Raw genomic sequence first — 20,004 nt, 5'->3', positions numbered from 1 at the left:
CTCTTCGACAGGAAAGTAATGAAAACGAGAAATGATCAGTGGTTTGCTTTACTTCAAACACTTTTATGTCTTTTTACTAAGACTGAAATGTGTGAAAGCTAATGTCCTGGACTAGATTTTAGCACCGGATACCATAGAACAAAATGCAGCATATAAAGCAGTTTGTACTTGTGTGGGTACAGTATGGGTGGAATAATTAGAATCTACTGTTACAGCCTTGTTTTCTCTATCAGCATCTCACTGCCCTTGTACTGTCATTAAATTGGTGCACCGACAAAAGTCAGTGTGTGCTAAAGTGATGCCTACCGCACTGCTGCAGGGAATATCTTTGACTTTCAGCCAAGCAAGGTCCAGGGTGCCCTCTCCCTTGTAGCAGGACTGCAGCCTTTCCTTGATTTTCTCATTGATCTTGCGCAGAGAGAAAACACACAATGCAGAATCCTGGGAGGCCTGGCGTGGACGTCTCTTCTGGCCCTTTGAGAATATGGCGAACAAGACATCATCATCTGGTGCCACATCTAGCGAGCGTGCCAGGATAGCACCAGCTTTTGACAGGTAGGCTGCCTCAAGTAATCGGTACTCCACGTTGTCGCTAATGCATCCAATAGGCACCTCCACATAGGAGTTGAATGCAGTGTCTGCCTTGCAGAGGCGGACTATCTTAGAAGTGTAGACCTGTTCTCGACCAGCAGAGGACGATCCAGTGGTCGGCCCACCTCCCATTTCAGGCTGCAGTGTCAGAAAGTAAACAAAGTTCCCACTGGCAAAGCCATAAATATAGTATATGTCAAAGTCTGGAATGACAGTGAAGGTATCTGAAGGGATTTTAATCATAGAGGCCACAAACTCATCGTGGAAGACATATGCAAACATGCCGTCCTCCTCTGAGTTTCTGGCCAACTTACGGCTAGAGATGGTAGGGAAGTATTCTGGCTTGCCATCCACTGCTGTGGCTACAAACAGCATGTCTGGAGAGGCGTTGCCATAAGAAACAATGACACCAAACACAGAACCACTCTCATTAACACCAGAGAGGTAGTGTTCCTTCTTGTGGAAGGGCTCTCCTAGTTTAAATAGGTCATCCAGACGAAGGATTTTACAAATGCCCTGGTAGAGACTGCCACAAGCCAGCAGCCGGTTCTCCCGATAGTCCATCAAAAGCATCTTGTTGACATTGTTAGTGAGTGTCAGTGGCTCACTGCAGGGTTGGACAATTCGTGGTGGATAGCACTTGCGATTGTCTTCATCTGGGCCAGTCTCATGGGATTTTTGGACCTCTAAGTTTGGGGACAGTTTGTATATGCGATTGACAGCTCCCAAATAAACATTGCCATTACGATAGTCCACAGCCAGGTGATTAAATGTCCACTCAGGATTCTCTGCATGAAATGATGCATACTCCTCCTCCTGAAGTAACGCTGTGATCACTTGGGAGCCAGCAGTATGAGTCTGTGGAGCTTGCACCACTGTTTGTGATGTCACAGGAAGCACCAGACTAGATAGGAAGCAGCATAGTAAGAAATAGGTCCGTATCCTAGTGAAGGACGTCATGGCTGCACTGAGGGTGGGACTGGTGAGGAGAGGGACAGAGGCACAATCCAGTACCGTTGGCCTATCAGGATGAAGCCTCTCTTCAGATGGGAGACATCTTGTACCTAAAGAGAAAAGAGACAAAAACCTAATGAAACACGGCAACTGTCACATTGTGTTGATAGTTATTATGTTCTAATTTTATCTGGCACAGATAGGCCAGAACATCTTAATGAGTAAAACAGGTGAAGAGGCCATACATCTGAGACTCCAGAGCAATTTATAAGAAATGGGCTGAACAGAAAAAAAAGAAATGAGGCTGAGGTACTGCACCATTCTAAAAAGCTGGCATGTAGACACCGCTCGGGCGAACAGGATCATTTGGGGGGGGGCGCAGAGAAGAGAAGTAAAGCATCGTCTCAGAGGAGGTGATCACAATGGCTCTGCACCATCTCTCTGCATGCAACCCTGCCCCTTTCCACCCCTCCTTGCTTTTCTGCTCCACTCGCCATGCACCTAATTGATTCTCCCCTTGGAGTAGCAATTTGCATGCTTTGGCGATTTCTCTCTTTTCTCCCAATAGGGCAGCTCACCTGCTGACACTGCTAGCAGAGAGTAAAGGACCATCTCTCCCTCTTTAAAGCACCTACATACACACACGTGTTTTCACACACAAAAGGCCGAAAAAGGTACAATTAGGGAAAAAATGCAAGCGGTTGCAGAAATAAGCTTCCCTGTGGTCCTCAGGTCATTTGCACACTCAGCATTGCACATGCAGCCATAACAAACACACACACACACTACATGAAATCAAACGACAATGAAACGGATGCACAATGGAGTAGGTAGAGCTTTTATAGCTGTAGTGTCAAAGCACTCAGCACACATTAAGACACACACCTGCACAGATTATCAAAAAGAAAATACAGCACTTCCTGGAAACATGGGGGTCCCCTATGTAAGTTCTGTACACCCAATGCCAGTGGTAAGCTGGGTATTATGACTAGTGATAAATACAATAACAACGTCATGTAGCTAAAATTACCACGTATTAAACTCCACAATATTGGCTTCATAGCATAGTGGTTTGATCCCATGAGGAGACACAATCTCTGGGGTTGTGTCAGTAAAGACATTCAGTGTCGAAATCTGCTAAATAAAACATGCTGAGCTACCTGCTGAGGCACCCCCTGTGAATAAGGGGACAGCCAAAAGTAGCTTAAATAAACTCCACGTTATTGAATCAAATCTGCCAGGATTGTTTAAAAATATAGGGTTGTATTTTTCTAGCATATACCAAGAGCACTAAAGAGATGAGTATGATAAAGCAACACCTAAAAAAGCAGCACAAGAAACGTCATCTTCTCTTATCATATTCAATTTATAGCAATCTGTGCACTGCTGTGTGAGCGTGTCGTGTGAAGACACGAAAAACTCTTGACGTGTCACTCATAGTGAAGTTGAAGTAAAATGCGAGGGCTTGTCTGTCACACTTCATGCACATCTTTTGACGGAAGAAAGGCAGGTTTGCAGAGCAACAGCACAGTTCTGCTCATTGCAAAGTTTTTAAAATAAAGATAAAAGTTTCAATATCATCTGCACTTGTTCTAACTACTAACAACACATTTTCCACATTGCTATTGTAAATTTGCAGACTTTAAAAATCCGAATTCTTTTGGAAGCCTTAACCTTCAAGATCATTATGGACACTTGAATGCATAAACGATAGTGTTACCCAACATTATCTTGCCATGGAACTTATTTTACGTCTATACTCAAGCAATCATAAGTCACGGCGGTGTAAAATGCAACCTCACTGCAATCTCACCAATCTCCCCTCTATCTCCTGGCAGGCAGAGGGAGAAGAGCAGAACCTCTCAGCTCATGATAAGAGGACCAGAGAGGGTGATGAAAATGATAAAAACTGATATAGAGAGGTGGCATGGCTTCAGATGAGTGTGCAAAGAGCAATCATTACCATAGGTATGACAAAGACATAAGATGGGACAGAGAAATAAGCGGCCAAGACAGGAACATGGATAAAAAGCATGCAGTAGATTGGAATTCAGAGACAGACATAACAGACGTAGAGTGACCAACACTGCACAAAACACTATAAACAATGTAAAAATTAAATTAAAAATTTTTTTTAACAAAAACACACACATAAGGCAGTTTGAACAAAATAAAAAAATAATTGGAGGATTTCTTTATTCATTTATATTTTTCTGCAAGACAACTGTGCTAAAACGGTTCCACTAAAAAGTTCTGACATTTCCAGGTCTTTACAATCTATAATCTATAGTTATATGTTATATATAAATAGACAGAATCGAAGGTGGCAAGTTGAAAGGAGACTAAATGGGAAGTGAAAGAGCGTGAAACATAGTGGAAAAATAAGGGGTAGATGCTTTTATATCACCTTCAAATCCATCATGAATAAAAAATACGGCATTCAATCACAAATGACATCCCCCCCCCCCAAAAAAAAAGAAACAGTGAAAAAAGACTCCATAGTTTCCATTTAAAAATAAATTGAGAGCTTTACAAATAACAAACAAAAAATGGGGGGGAATCTTCATCAGCAGTACCCCGATATAACAGTGTATACCTCACAAATCTATTGCTGAAATGCAATTACACTCACTGACGGGTGGGGCAACCTTGTTTAGATGCCGTTTGTGAATGCCTGCTGATGATCAAGGTCCATTAATTAAAGCCTGCTTTAGTTCTGAGTGTGCGCACTCACACACAACATAGTTTATCTTGCTCTAGTTATGTGCCATTATTGTCCGACTTTTCCCTTACTGCCTCAGTATGCATGCTCATTTTAAACCTAGGTACAACAGGTGGTTAAAAGAATGAGAAGTAATTTACTCCATGACACCAATAACTTCTCAACTGTTATGCTTGCATTGCTAATTCAAATGTGTTACATCTACAGATAAGCAAGCAAATAAAGCAGATAGGATGAGAAAAGGTAAAGGAGACTTGAAGTTATGTGACCTAATTGTGTGTCTTGGCTGCTCTGGGCTATCTGCCATGTAGAATTACACTACAAATATGAGTAAAGTAGCACACACACTGTTGCACACAATCATGTGTTTGCAGCTCCGTAGACATCAAAACCTGTTAAAGAATTCATGATCAACACTCTTTCTCCAGAACACACTTCCAGTATCGCTAAAGCTGTGGGCAAAAAACAACACTGCATGTGTGCGCCTGTGTTTGTGTGCATTATCTCCAGCTCTGTAACTCAAAAACAGAGTTTGAGCTCAGCATTTAGAAAAAACAATTGGTATGTTTCCATTGTCTCACTTTGCTTTGCCTTTAAAAGCTGTCAGGAGCCAGTCAGAGAAGAAATCACATGATTACTATAAAACAACAACGTAAAAGGCAAGACATACTGAAACTGTCATTTACATTACATTCATGCATTTTCACAACCTAATTGTGGTATCTTGCTTTCAGGGAAACTGTTGAATGAGAAGAGGAGATGAAAGAGGATTGAGAAATCAGAGAAGCAGTGAGGAGATATGTGTGCATCCTTGTCATGGCTACACATCACAAATATGCAGGCAAACAAAAAAACAAAACAAAAAAAAAGAGTTTTTACCTGCCTTTCATGCACACAGTGTGGCAGTCTGAAATTTTTCTCAAACAACCCACAGACAGGAAGTAGCGTTGCACCAGTGTTTTGACCAAGCATCAGCATCTACCCTGCACATATGCCCTGCTGGTATGAAGTTTTGTTTCACGTCAACTTGCAAAACCCAAATGTTCCAAGATAGTATGATAAGTAAGAAATAGTATGATAACTTAACACACTATCTTTGAACATCTGGGTTTTGCAAGTTGATGTAAAACAAAATTTATCCACCTTTTTTCCACTTAAGCCCTTCAGGCCAACTTTGACACCTATAACTAGTTTAGAACCACCAGTTACCTCTCAACATACTTTTGGACTAAAGGAGGAAGCTGGAGCACTGAGAGAGAACCTATGCAAGAGTGGGGAGGCCCCAGCTTGGATCAGAAACCAGGACCTTTCTGCTGTGACGAAACAGTGACCACTACACCATCATGCTGCCCAATTAGTTAACATATAAGTAAAAGTGTCACTTTTACTCATGAAATAGATAACAAAAAATAAATAAATAAAAAATAAAAGTAACAAAAACACATCTTATCATTGGATGATGTAAAGCTAATTTCAGGGACAACAATGTTAAGCGAAACCATCATGGATATGACAGGAGCCACTTTGCTTTGCCGACAACTGTGTAACGGAGAGGCCTGGCTAGAGATGACAATTTACGGAGACAACAAAAAGCAAGCCTCAACAGAATAATCTTCTACTATTTATAGCGTGACAGGGGGCATTTATGTTGAAGAAATGACTTGGAAATGAAGAAACTGTCAAAGCCTTTGGTAAACAGCTTAACTTCTCAAAGAGTAAAAATGCTCAAAAATAATAACTGACAGAAAAACACTAAATCAAATGGGATTAGGAGATTATGAGTGAGTAACATGGGGAGTAATTATAGATAATTCATTATATTCTAGAGAAAACAATGTTTCCAGATTGTTCGGATAATTTTTCACAGGATCAAAGGGGGAGGGGGATGGATGAATGACAATACATACATTTATCAAAGGAACGGGCAGTGATGACAATGATTAAAGACAAGTAGTTTGTTCACTTGCCTAAAATGTAGAGATGATGGGATAATTTCAGAATGGACAGATGATTTTAAGTCACTATTGCTAAAAATGGAAATAATCATCATCCTTTTGTGGCTTTGGCTTAAGTGGTAGCGGTGTTAGCCATTGCTCAGTCCACTTGTGTCCCCTTTTTTCATGTAATATTGGTGTGTATTGTTGATTTATATCAGCTGGCAAGGCTGGGCATAGCAAGGATGGTGTTACAGGCTAAGGCCCCTACAAGCACAGCATCAGGCTATACATCCACTCTTGCCTGTCCACTCAATCTGACTGCACAGACCTATGGGAGGCTGTTAGTGCTAATGGTCAAGGTGGTTTGGATTGGGTGTGAGATGTGATGTACTGTACTGTAGTAGCGCAGTGAAAAAGGGCACTACTACAGAAGTAGTGGTTGCGCACAGCTGCACTTGTAGCATTGTTAATAGCAAAGTGTATGCATTTGTGTATGTATGAGAACCAGTGTGGGACTGGAACTTTGAGAGCACACAGATGAGAAAGACAGGAAGAACAGAAAGAGACAGTGACACAGAGGCAACTAGAAAACTAGCAGACAGAGATGTGTGTCCCAGATCAGTGGATGTACTGACTGGAGTAGAACTCTCCCCATATTAAACATGCCCCCCTCCCCCCTCGAAAACTCAACCCACCCCTCTCCCATGCTGAGCCCTTGTACTGATCAGAGGAATGAGCGTCACTCTGCATTGCAGCCACACACTGGGACTGGAGGAAAACATAGCGTTGCTACACTCACCCAGCAGAACCCACAAATGCACAAACACACACTCGCGCACACCCCCACTCCAATCAACTCACAAACCTCCGGACCACAACACAGCACGACATACGCTCTGACTTTACACTTCTGCATAAAAAAAATCATACCAACACTGCAAATGGAGAGTAGCATTGCTGGCAAATACCCAGCTACACACGTTCAAACTGAAAAACAACTGTGTGCAAGGTCTGTTGATATGTTGATGTATATGCATGCTTTTGCACTTCACATTTTCATTTCTACAATGTTAGAAATAGTATTAAGAAAATGAGTTTACAGCTTGACCATCTTATGACACAGTTTATAACCCTCGCGCTTTATTGCCAGTTCTGACAATTCCTCAATTTGATTAAAGAGTTTGTTTAAGGTATGACAGTCTGAATTTGTGTTTTGAAACTGTTATTTTCCTGTTATTTTTAAGGTGGTCTTGAGCAATAGTTCTCCAGCAATATAGCCTCAAAATTGCATCAAAATATTTCAAGGGGATTTTTGATAATGATATTTCTCATTCAGTGCAATCACTGATAAAAATAAATAAATACTTTCATCAGTGATTGCTACGGAGCCCTGCAAGGGACATGGGAGAAAAAAAAATTACGATGAACTTTTGCGAGATCTCGCAAAACTAACTCGGGTCGCAAAACTTTTGCGAGATGAATTCCAACAATGGCGGCAGCTACTTAGTTGTAATATTACGCTTTCTGGGTCACTTTTAAGATATTTTGAGGCGTGAATGTAGTTGTGTAAACGTCAAATATCTGCTTGGTTTACAAGACATCACATATTTGCAAAAGTGCTCCGACGTTTTCGGAGATCTGACACCCACCATCTCGAAGCTAACGGAAGGTCAAGACCTACTACAGCCGGGAGGAACACCGCTCTCCTGGCACATCGTGCCTCGACCTCCGGGTCGGCTTCGAGACCAGCAGGTCTTGGAAAAGTTTTGCGAGATCCCGAGTTTGTTTTGCGAGATCTCACAAAAGTCCATCTTAATTTTTTTTTCTCCCATGTCCCTTGCGGGGCTCCGTAGATTGCAGCTGGCAGGCAGCAGCCTTTATTAGTGCAAATAAGGTGTGAATCTATTGCCACAAGGTGCCAGGAGGAGCAGCAGCGTTATAGTGCAGTTGTAGTAACACAGCAGTATATACAGTAACACATTATAACATAAATGAAAGCACAAAGGCAGCCTAGGTAGTGTTTTCAATGGAAATTAAGGTAAAACTTAGCAATGTGTGTAACTAGTTGAGTAGATATTTTAAAAATGCTGCCCCTGCTAGAAGGTGCCAGAAATAGTAGTCCGTTAAAGGTGTTATTCCTATTTTATTAATGTACATCAACAACTACCAGTTTAGCAATGTTACGATGCCACCTCTTGCTCTCTCAGTGAATGAAGGTTGTAAATGAGGAGAGGAGAAAGTAAACAGATAGCAGTTATGCTAACCAACGCGTTTCTGCAGTAATTTCATGTAAAAAAAAAAAAAGTTTTAAAATGACAGCTGCATGTAAATTTTGTCAAAATAAATTGCACTGCATTATAACGAAGCAAACAAGGCAACACGTAACCATGTTCTGCAGAGGGATGTGAATGCTAGCAAGGGAGAAAACAAGGCTAGTGCTGCTAAGGTTAGCAAAAGTTTGGATGCTATTGAAATAACTCCTTTTTGTGCTACTGTTGCTGTCAGATATGCCTGGGCTTATCTTATCGTTGCTGTGTTTGCTAGGAAATATAAAGACATGGCATCTGTATATCATTGATATCATGATATGACATTTGTTGGCACGTTTTATTAAATCCCTACGCCTATTTCTTAGCAAAATGGAAAGGTTCAAGATGTTTGCACTGATGTGTACATGAACACTAATGTGTACAGAACACAGACAGACCTGTATGTATGGCCATGTCTTCAATGGACTTTAGTTCCCCAGCTACAATTACTTGTTTTAGATCCAGGAGGCAAACCTCCTTCTGCACTTTAACATATAATAACATGTTGCTTGTAAAAGAAACACAAGCTAACAATTGCTCCAATTCAAAAACAGTAATTAAAAACTATTACTTTGGGAGGCAGTTACAAACCTGTTCAGAGCCATGAACAAATCAGCGTTGCTAAATTTCATTATTGTTATTAAGCACAGCAAGAGAAAATTAAGAATAATTATGTAGCTCTCACTTACACACACACAAACACACACAAAGGAATAGACAAAAATTTAAGCAATGATTAAAGAGGGCTCAAGTCCAACATTTCTATCAAGCTAAGCTAACCCCTGCTGATACAAAAAAAAAAAAACCAGATGGAATACCCATTTCTCTCAAAGTAGCAGTGGAAAGGGAAAACAAGGAGGACACAGAGGAAAGAGAGAGAAAGCAGGGTGTCCTTGGTGTTTACATCAAGACATGGATTAGCAGCATGGATTACTGTCACCAGATACCCTGTCAAGATCAGGGTTAGGAGGTCTAATCCACCACAGAGCTGTTGATATTACAAAGAAAGCCTTGGGATTGTACTGTCAACTGGGTACATATCACATGAATGGAAGATAACTGACTGAGAGATTCAGACTTTATAACCACAGATGTAGCAATCAGCAGTGTTTACAAGCATCAAGGCGCTGTAAACAATGCATTTTTTAATTATTAAAAGCAATAACTGAGTTTTTAAAACAGCAGAAATGACCCCCCCTACTCATTTTGTTTAAAGTAGATTTCTTATTCTCATTTTCAGCTCCATGTTTTAATTCTTGGACTGAGTGATTCAGAGACTTCTCATTGCCTTGATGCATATCCACAGTTAAACCAATGACTTTCACTCACACACCACATAAAACACTCTTTATATACTGCATGTCGTTGTTAGCAGGTATACATGCGAGAAATGCACTAAAATACCAAATCACTAGTCACTGTGTTACCCGGAATACCAGCACAGAAAACTTGGCAAGTAATTCTGCTAGCATAATAAATTTCAAACTATTTTAACACCTCTAAAAACAGCCTTCAAGAGCTTAGCAACACTGTAAATATGCCCACTCGCTTCACTGAAACTGCAGTCAGAAGCCATTTGGTCCAGTTATCAATACATGGCAAACATCTCTGTGACATAATGTTACCCAGTAGCTTCCGGTTGTCATTCTCAAACACTGCCGTCATGAATGGAACACACTTGTCTTTTGCCTTTTGCCTTGCACTAAATCCAGCTTTACAATGGGCTATGTTAGCTAAAGAGTCCTCGTTGCGTTTGCATGAATAAAGAAATGTTTAGGCTTTTGGCTTTTACCAAAAAAAAAAAAAGGTGGTATTGGTGATTTTTTTTGGGGGGGGGGGTCTTTTAAATTCTTCTATAGAACACAACCAACTTACTTTTACTTCACTATTAAATAGATAGGGGTACCATAATATGAGCACAGCTTCATATGGTCATATAAAGAAACCTCGTCCTTAAAGTGAAGCAGACAGATTATATATTACTAATAGGGAAGACTGGGGGTAACTGTAACATTTTCCCTTTATAACTCAGAGTACTTGAAATACACTAGTCATCTTTTGATGAAAGGAACATATGTATGTGCGAATAGTACAAATAGAAGTAAGTAAAGTAAATAAGGGCAATTATAACACTGAATAAATATATCTTATTAATCATTTACATCTCAAACAAAAAAAACTGCAACGTAATCACATTACTGTAGAAGTATCTAATAATGTAACTTAAAAATGTTTAGGCTGTATTCTCTCATTTAGCTGTCAGGTGTTGTAGCTCAAATATTTGACGATAAAATCTAGAGAGAGAATCCTAATGAGCATGTGCAGGATAAGCATTTTTACTGTAGGTCGTTTCTGCTGCATTACAGTTGCCCCATTACAACTGGCCCAGTCTCCCCCACAGAAGTAACATGTATATGTTTTGCTATACTGATCCATTTTAAGTGTGAGGTACTCGAGTTGTGTCACAAACTTTCTGCTTTCTCAGACTGAGTGTCTCTACTTTCTTTTCATGCTCCTAGAGTGAGTAAGAGCATTTCAAAGAAGGGGTCTAGGCAAAGATCCAACTGAAGAACCCCTCTGGATTTTAGAGAAATAGCTGACATCTGCCCATCCCCACTCCTTGCTCAATCTCTTTCATTTTTTGCCACTCGTTCTCTTTTCCTCTTTCACATCTGAGACTTACAAATCCTCCTTAGTGGGATGGCGTTCAATCGTGCTCATTTTTCTAAACACACGCTCTGAGTCGGCCCCTCAAGAATGTTTTCTGTGCAGAAAATAATCTGTGCATTGTGTCTTCAGTTACAATATCATTCATGGCTTTAGTATAACACTCAAAACAGTCCTTGGATCCAAAATAAGGTCACTCAGAAAACATACTCACATACACACTGATAAACTCTGCACTCACACACATTCTTGGCTCGGGCTGGGCCATTGTGCAGTGGGTGCTGATGCGTGCTGTGATTGGGAGAGTGTGTTATCGGTCCAGATCAAGAGGCTCTAATGTCATTAGGACTGTTGAAGAGCCCACTGGCCTGTCATCAGCACATTGCTCGTTAGACTGTGTATGACTTCCTGAATAGGAGGGGCTTTTGGGTTTCACATAGAGCAGCGACCACAAAAGGGTGAACTTAATGAATCTCTAATCAATTATAGTCCCCACAATGATTAAGAACCCATTAAGGATTGTAATCAGACGATCCCTGTTAAGAAACCCATGATGAAAGAGCGTCATCGCTATTTGTTAATTAACTGCAAAACACAGAATAACAAAACAGCAGTTGAAATAGATTTAAATGATAAATAAAAGGTTGAGTTGAAGATGACTGTGGCAAACTTTCAAGTATGATTATGCGAAGAGTAAAACAGGGCTTTAATGTTTCCCTTTAATCTATATTTAAAAGGAAGCATGCATGCAGGAGTTGATGATTTTGCATTAAGATATAGGCATGTTGTGACACATCAACTTACTCTGAATCAAAAGGAGATATTTTGCTGTAATTACAATTAATGCAGCCAGGAATCCTCCTTCTTAAAGGGTGTTGCTAGGCACTGTCTGACAGCCGCTTTCATAGAATAAATTCAAAGGCTCTAGCCTTTTTTTCCACCATTTCTCTCTCTTTCCCCCCCAATTCCCTTATTCCCTACTCTAACGCGCAGACAGGAATGCAGGGCCGTGTATCTGCTCTCACTTCCATCAGCTGCCGAATGGCACCACCTTAAGTCCTCCTCTTTCTCCATCCATCCGTTTTTCCTTACCTGTACCTCTTCTCCTCCCAGCTCCTCCCTCAGCTCTTCGGTTATTTCACGAGCCAAATTTCCCCCCCCCTCTCCTGCTCTCTTTATCTGTCTTTTGCCTCCCTCACCCTCTCTCTCCAGCTCATCCCTGGTATCCCTTTCTCCTCTCAACACAGTAATTAATTATGAGTCGTAGTTTGCTCGAAGCTGAAATGACTGTGGATATTTTTGCTGCGGTATGAGAAACACTGAAACAAGACACTTCAATGTAGCGTGCTCTGTGTGTTTTGGTTAAAGCGAGTGAAATGGGTTTGCTGCTACCTTTAAGCCAGGATCTGCTGCTGCTGCTGCTCATCAGTAACTTTGCAAGTGCTCTATCTCAAGCTCTTTCAATTGAAGCTCCTCACCGTCACACCAGCATGACCAAAATTACCGTCCAACCTTAGCTTTTCATAGATAACACATAATGAATGTCGATTGCCGAGGAGAAATAATTGCATTTTAGAAATGTCAGAGATGCTTGATGTGATTAAGAAATAGTTTGTTACTTAGTTCATCAAATAGAAAGCAGGGGCAAGTTATTATAACTGTTTATCTTATGTAATAATGTCAGCCGATGTAATTTTAAGATGTTTGTTGCAAAATATTAATGAAGTTGTCGGCACGGCATTAACAGCTGCACGAACACAGGCACCTCTGAGGTTTTAATAATCGCTAATCAAGTCTCACTGAGTTGTGATAAGACTTCACTTCCAACAGGGTTGGCATCCTTAAAGGTCTTTCACATTAGCACCCCTTCTCTTTATCCCACCTGTGTCACTGAGCAATATCCGAGCGTGCCAGTGCCACTTACGCAGGTAATAAATCAGGAATTATAACACTTCATTTTGCAGATGGCAGACTATAGACCTCCAGTCATTATAAACAGTATACTCTAGCTACAGACGATGATGTTTAGGGTTATACTTGCATCAAATTTACAGGAATTTATGAGGTTTATGTAAAAAAAAAAAAAAAGAAAGAAAGAAAGAAAAAATGTTCATTTACAGAATGCATATACACAAAACATGCATGTTACATGTAGTAAGCAAAGCACATCAATCTGACACTTTGGTAGTAGTCAAATGCATATGAAAGCAGCACAGCTTCAGTCTGGTTTCAAACACTGTTTCTTCCTGGCAAGATGTTCCAGTAACAAAGACCACAAGAGTCTGAACAGTACCAGGGTCATGAAAATAGGACACACCAATTAAATAATTAATTATACCTTTACTTTCCTGTTATTACATGCCAAAATGCTTGCTGTGAAAAAGCCTGATCATGCAACATGCAGGCACACTTTGAGTACTCACTCACAATAGATCAGACCTTAAGAAGAGACTGATCTATAGAGAGACTACTGATGCCTTGAGGGAAAGCACATGTAAATTGTCACCATAATATTTAAATACATTAATAAGGATAGAAATCTAACACTGCTGGTAGAACAAAGCCAATCACAGAAGTGTCAAATAGTCACAACAGCACCAGTGCACACAGCTACACACCAGATACTACCCTATAGTACTTTAAGGACAGTAGAGTCAGTCAGACTTAAAATGAAAGCATCTGCTCATATGTAAGTCAAGTTCTGTAATTCACATCAAATAGGGGCCGCTATCACTGACATCCCATATGCTTTATCATGCACTCAGACACCGAGACACTGCTGGCATCCATCAGGACGGTGTTTATTTTCAGGTGCTTACAGCTCTTGTGGCACCAAAGAAGAAAAAAAATGAAGAGACTATTACGCCATGACAAAATAACTTCTTAAGTCGCCTGTTGACTAAATCGGGTTTCCTAGCTGAGTCTCCGTGCAGGATCAGACCTGGCCCAGTTCAGATGTTTACTCATGACAGTTTCTTTCATTCTTTACATTCATACCTCTGTCTCGTTCTCCGTCTAAATCCTGTGTGAGCCGCATGCAGCCTCTTCTTTCCTTTTCTTCCTGTCTCTCTGTTCCGGAGCTAAAACAGACTTGACCTCTGAGATTAACTTCTTAGACATGAAAGCTTGATAATTTAGAAGGCTTTGTGGTGATTACACTAAAATGGGAAAAAAAAAATCCAGATTTCTTTTTCTTCTCTGATCTCTCCATCTGTTTCTGCACTATTTCTTCAAAAACTGATCTTTCAGGTGTGCATGTGTATAAGGTGCATGTGTGCTCTGTTAAGCTTGGTATAAAGGACAAGGAATGAACTATTGGACAAAACAAAATTATTAATCCATCCTATTGTAACCCACTCCATCTCGCTGTCTCTCTGCCTCACACACATATACACATCGCTGTAGCACCATGCACATCTGTGAGCCTCATCACTTCCGTGGATGATTTGGTTTGCTTAAAGCTCATGGATTACGGCTCTCCCTCGTAATCCATGGAAGAAAAGTCTTAAAGATCTCAGCTTCTGGTTTACTACGCACAGCTGGAACAAGGTCAGCTGACTGGCCTGTATTGAACTTGTTATTCTCTTTGTTTCTCTTGATTTATCTCCCAAAAAATGTATCCAGGCCCTGCTGATCTACTAAGCCAAGAGAAAAATCACTGTTATTATGATTAAACGATTACATAAAGTATCATTCTGAAATTATGCTCAAGTTAACCAATAAACATTATTTTTAATTTATACTTGGTGGTCTTTAATAAATAATTCGAACACCCACAATATGAGAGCGGCACAAGCTACCGCCTTACAAATGATCACCGAGTTGAATCAGCGTATTAAAGCACTAGAATCACAAGCTATGCATTATTGCTAGCTTCAACTAATGTGGCAACAGTCTGTTATTCAGAATACGGTTACTTTTATGTTAGAGAAGAGTCAAGGTGGAGTCAAAGCAGTGTGTGGAATTGCTGCGGTAAACAAACAAAGACATTTGGCTCAAAACTTCTGTGAAGAGATTGTCTTGTTGAGTCTCCTGCAGCTGAGTCGGCGTCACCTTTTCTGCCTCACAAGCTCCCTTTCCTCTCTGTGAACCCTGTCCTCGTATTCCCTCTGCTGCTGGACGAGGACAGCCTCACTTTCATCAAAGTCTCTCCCCATGCCAGCCAAAAGCCTGCGTTGGTCCTTGAATGTCTGCTGATGCCTGGGCTTCTTCAGGAGGACTTTAATCCTGTGCTTGCATATCCTACTAAGACTGCTGCTGCGACTTGATTTAGATCCCATCAGATTAGTGGAAAACGGTGCATGTCGGGAAGACACTTTGACTGCCTCAGTGGAAAACTAAATACTACATTCCATTTTAATGTTTTGGGGTTTTTTTTGTGAATCACACCAAATAGATGTATCTATTAACAGCTCTAAATTCTGATAGAGACACTGATGTACTGTCATACAAAGGAACTTGTCATTGTCACATATCTCTGATTGTGTCTCACTCTTGACTTCACGGGTGCTTCAGTTAGAAAGAAAAATATAGCCCAGTCCCCACTCTTCTTCTAGAAACAGCACACGTCATACTTTGTCAGCCTGTTCACATGTCTATCCACTGTAAATTACCTAAGTATAGACCTTGTGGAATGGATGGAGAATATTGGGCATGCTAGCGAAGACAGAATGTCTACATCTGCAGAGACTTGCAGCCCAACCGTAATGGTCTGGGAAAACTGAAATATTAGCAGTTTGACAGCATGTGTCAGAAGTGCCCTTCTAGCTGCTGAGATATTCCATTTTTAAACACATTCAGCCAATGGTGCTGTACAACTAGTACTACCACAGACCGAGAGGTAGAAGAAGAAACGGTTGATAAATGAGCAGAAGTATAGAAGTGGATGTGTCACTTCCCTAAAATGTCAAAGAGAAAATGAGAAAATCATTATGATAAGGAATTGTGGTGATTAAATAACGTGATATTTTAGCCGCTCTGCAAACTAAACATGTTCACTCTTAATTCAGATTATTTCAAAACATGTAACTACTGTGGGCGCATGCATCACACGTGCACATCTGTGATTTCATGTCATTCTTTGACTGTTTTATGAAGAAAGCATGCAGTTTTTACACTACTAAGACTGAGAATGGCATGGTTTAATTGGTAGTAATTGCCAGTAATTGTCAGTAATTGCCAGTAATTGCAAGTAATTGTCAATAATGACAGTGCAGGGTCTCCTTTGGGCTTGTTATTAACATGTTGACAATGTTAATATCTAATTAATGAGTCCAATGATGCATCATGGGAGTCATTCATGCAAAAGAGTTTATGCACCCTGTGTAGATAAGCAGTTGTTGTTGAGGGTAATGCAAACACTAACACACAGCTTATATGAGCACCTAGCTAATAAATTTCTCCTGCTATGCTGTAGCTCGTTGAACTATGAGAGCTCAAATAAGGATAATTCAAAGAGTATAAACTAGAAGGACGGTGGAGCTAAAACCCTAGACACTAAGAATGATCTGAAAACTAGATGCAATGCTCATTAAAAGGGTTAATTTGGACATTTTAAAGTAATATTTCAAAGTATTTCATACAGTATGCAAAACAGACATAACTATGGGTGATTTCGAATTTGTTTTTGCACCATTACAAAATAAAATGTCAACCAAAATCTAATGTTTCAACGTGACTGAGGCATATAAACAGTTAAACGTGCAAAGGTGTGTGTGAATATGAAGAATGTGCAACATACACAAAATCCCTCCTGCTGCAGGATCCCTAGGGCATTTTGCAGTATCATCTTCCCACTACAGTAACATGACTTAACATGTCTTAAAACTTGTTTAGCGAAAAATGGTCAAAACTTAGAAAGATAACAGCTTTCTTCTACGTCTTGTGTCATTATTTGTTGGGTTAGATTGTGTAGTGACCCAGGACTCCACACACACAAAGAGAATCATTGCTGCCAAGAAGTTTTAAAAAGGTGGCCCCACATCAATAGTCTTGTTACACAGGACTTGTGTTGTCAACTTTTAACCATCCACTGGGATCAGGTTTCACAAAGCAGGAATACTCACTTTCCAGGACCGGGCTTATTGGCTGCCGAGATAGACGCCAAAGGAAGCACAGCTCTTAAGCACAGAGGCAGAGCTACCCTACAGATGCAGGACTATTTACAAATCCGCCAGCTGACATAAATTAAAATATGTCTGTGCAGAACTGCTGGACCCTAGTATAACTAATTTGTCTGCTGATTTTAGTCTCAGCATATATGTTGTCAATATTCAGTGATATGAAAACTTTTTACAGATAAAATGCAGAAAAAGCAGCCACAGTTTGCCCAGTGGAGCTGCTCCAGCTCATTGGTTAACTACTCTTGGTACAAGAGTGCAAAGTGTGCATCAGAACTGACAGACGGTGGTGTTCAGCCGGGTGGCGTGTACATTGCAATGAATTTACATTAAAAAAGAAAATCTTCAGCTGAGATATGTGTGAGCGCCATCACAACAACTAAGATGTGGGTAAACTGAGTTTAGGCAGGTTTACACTTCATTACATGCCTTTCCACAACCACTCCCTTCCCTCTGCATGGTTCCCCTTAAACTTTCCTTCTCCCTTTAACTCCATCTTTCAAAGCCTACGGCATAAACACATCAGACAAGCTTTCTAGCCAGTCATCGTTCACAGTGGCAAGTGAGAGGATGCAAATTATTATCCAGCGTGTTACCCCTCTCTCTTCCTCCCTCTCATCCTCCCTTGCTTTCGTCTTTCCCCTGCTTGTCATGGCCATTTTTATACTTTGATTTTCTGAAAGCTTTACCTCATCTCATTGCTTTTTCCCAGAGACATGAAGAAAACCCTCTCACACACGCCGACTTACACATGGACAGAGACACACCACATAACTATCTGGTTGCCAGATTTGCCGGTGGGCCCAGAACAACCCAATCAAAGCTCAGCTGGAAGGACTGCCATGACAATGCATAACGGATGGACAAAAAAAGAAGGGGGAGGGAGAGATGAAAACCTTGTGCTTTCTCCAGTTACGTTTGTAGACTCGCAAAGAGAGGGGACAGCCTTTTTTTTTTGAGCCAACAGAGGGAAAAAGTGAGAGGGAGAATAGCTTGATGCAATACAACAAAGTGGCTAACCTTTCCTCTGCTAGTCTGTCAACTGGGGATTTGGAGCATTATGTCTACAGGAACTCCCAGTGCTCTGTGTGGGAGGTGGCAAAAAGGAGATGTGTGCTCAGTACTGAAAGGCACTATATGCTCCAAATCAGCCACAGAATTAAAACCAGACAGGTGAAGTAAAGAACATTGATTATCTTGTTACAGTGGCACCTACCAAACTGTGGGATATATTAGGCAGCAAGTGAATAGTCAACTCTTGAAGTCAATGTGTTAGAAGGAGGAAAAATAGGTAAGTATGAGGATCTGAGCAACTCTGAGGGGCAAAGTGATGATGATTTGCTGCCTCAGCCACAGCATCTCTAAAACAGCAGGTTTCGTTTGCTGCAGTGGTTAGTACCTAGCAAAAATAGCTGAACCAAAAACAACTGGTTATAATGTAAATATAGCTCATTTACGCATGTATGGATAGGAGGCTTGTCCTCGTCATCATGCACATGCTGACTCCTGTTCACCACCTACAAATTCTACAATGGCCATGTCAGCAAAAGAACTGAACCATGGATCAAAACACATTTTTTATGTCATGTGGAAAGCCACAGGTGGGTGTATCATTTCCTTGGAAAAAAATAGCAGCAGGATACAATATGAAAAGAAAGGAAAGCCAGCAGAGATCGTATCACGCCCTGGGCAAAGGTTTAGCTGAGAAACCTTAGGCCTTGGCCATCATGTGGAGTTTGACATGTACCACTGACCTAAACATTGTTGCACACCATGTACATTGCTTTTTGTTAAAGGTATTCCCTGATGGCAAAGGTATACCCGGCAATATCCACCATCTCAGTCAGCAGGTTTTTTCCAGCTGAGTTTCCCTACTCTCTTAGCACTACCTTGAAGCTTACCAAAAGTTCTTTCCAGTGTGTCAATCATTTTTCTAACTAATCAATAAAAGATAGCTGCGGCCCTTTGGTCCATTCTGCTCAAGATGGAAGGATGGGAAAAAAATACCTAAGGGTATGACAAGTGCCAGACTACAAACACTCCAGCAGCCACTAACAAGACTCAGCCAATCCAATCAATATCTACAGTGACACAGTCATCACTGGTTAGAATATCAACAAGCATCAATGATCTTCCGATTAACACTAGGAAGGCCCAGAGCCCAGCCATTTGGCTTTTCTACCTTTAAAACCCGGAGAGCAGCCAAATGGCTGGTAGGCTTTTAGCTAAGCTTTAGCTTCAGGCAAGTGGAAGCTAAATTGGCTAGTCATTCATATGTAAATTGGGTTGTTACCTGGGAATTCTGGAGGGGGGGGAGTGGGGGTGTGTGGATGGGGGGGTGGGGGAGCTGCTAAAAGCGGTGAGCTTCCTTTTGTTTCATCTTGATGCATTCTCAATCATCCAGGGAAACAAATCTCCAAAAGTCACCAACTTGGAGTGTTTCAGTTTGCCATCTTAGGGAGAAATCAACACACATGGGTGTATGTCCTTTGTTGCTGAGATTTATTGATAAAAACAGTACAAAAAATCAACCATTTGTACACATTTTTACAAATAATTATAAAAAGTGAGTGAGTACATTTCAACATTTTCAGCAATCACTCACAATCCTGGCACTGCCATGGTATCTGTAGTCTGCATTTACCTTGGCTTGGCTTCCTGATCAATTGTCCACTACCAAAAGGAAGCCAAGCCCTGCCACCCTT

At 40.8% G+C, this 20,004-nt stretch overlaps 1 protein-coding gene across 7 annotated transcripts in view; it reads right to left on the bottom strand.

Annotated features, from left to right (window-relative positions):
• The window catches only part of plxna4 (plexin A4), a 241,294-nt gene that overhangs the window by 213,331 nt on the left and 7,959 nt on the right, over positions 1-20,004 (bottom strand). For all 7 annotated transcript variants that reach the window (XM_026146289.1, XM_026146294.1, XM_026146295.1 and 4 more), the window contains exon 2: positions 307-1,655. In XM_026146289.1, coding sequence (XP_026002074.1) covers positions 307-1,655 — 1,349 coding nt within the window. The remainder of the gene's footprint in view (positions 1-306; positions 1,656-20,004) is intronic.

The sequence above is a fragment of the Astatotilapia calliptera genome, chromosome 17, assembly GCF_900246225.1.
Source record: "Astatotilapia calliptera chromosome 17, fAstCal1.2, whole genome shotgun sequence".
In the NCBI taxonomy this organism is placed as follows: Eukaryota; Metazoa; Chordata; class Actinopteri; order Cichliformes; family Cichlidae; genus Astatotilapia; species Astatotilapia calliptera.
The sequence above is the reverse complement of the archived record's forward strand: the minus strand, read 5'-3'. Positions and strand labels throughout refer to the sequence as shown.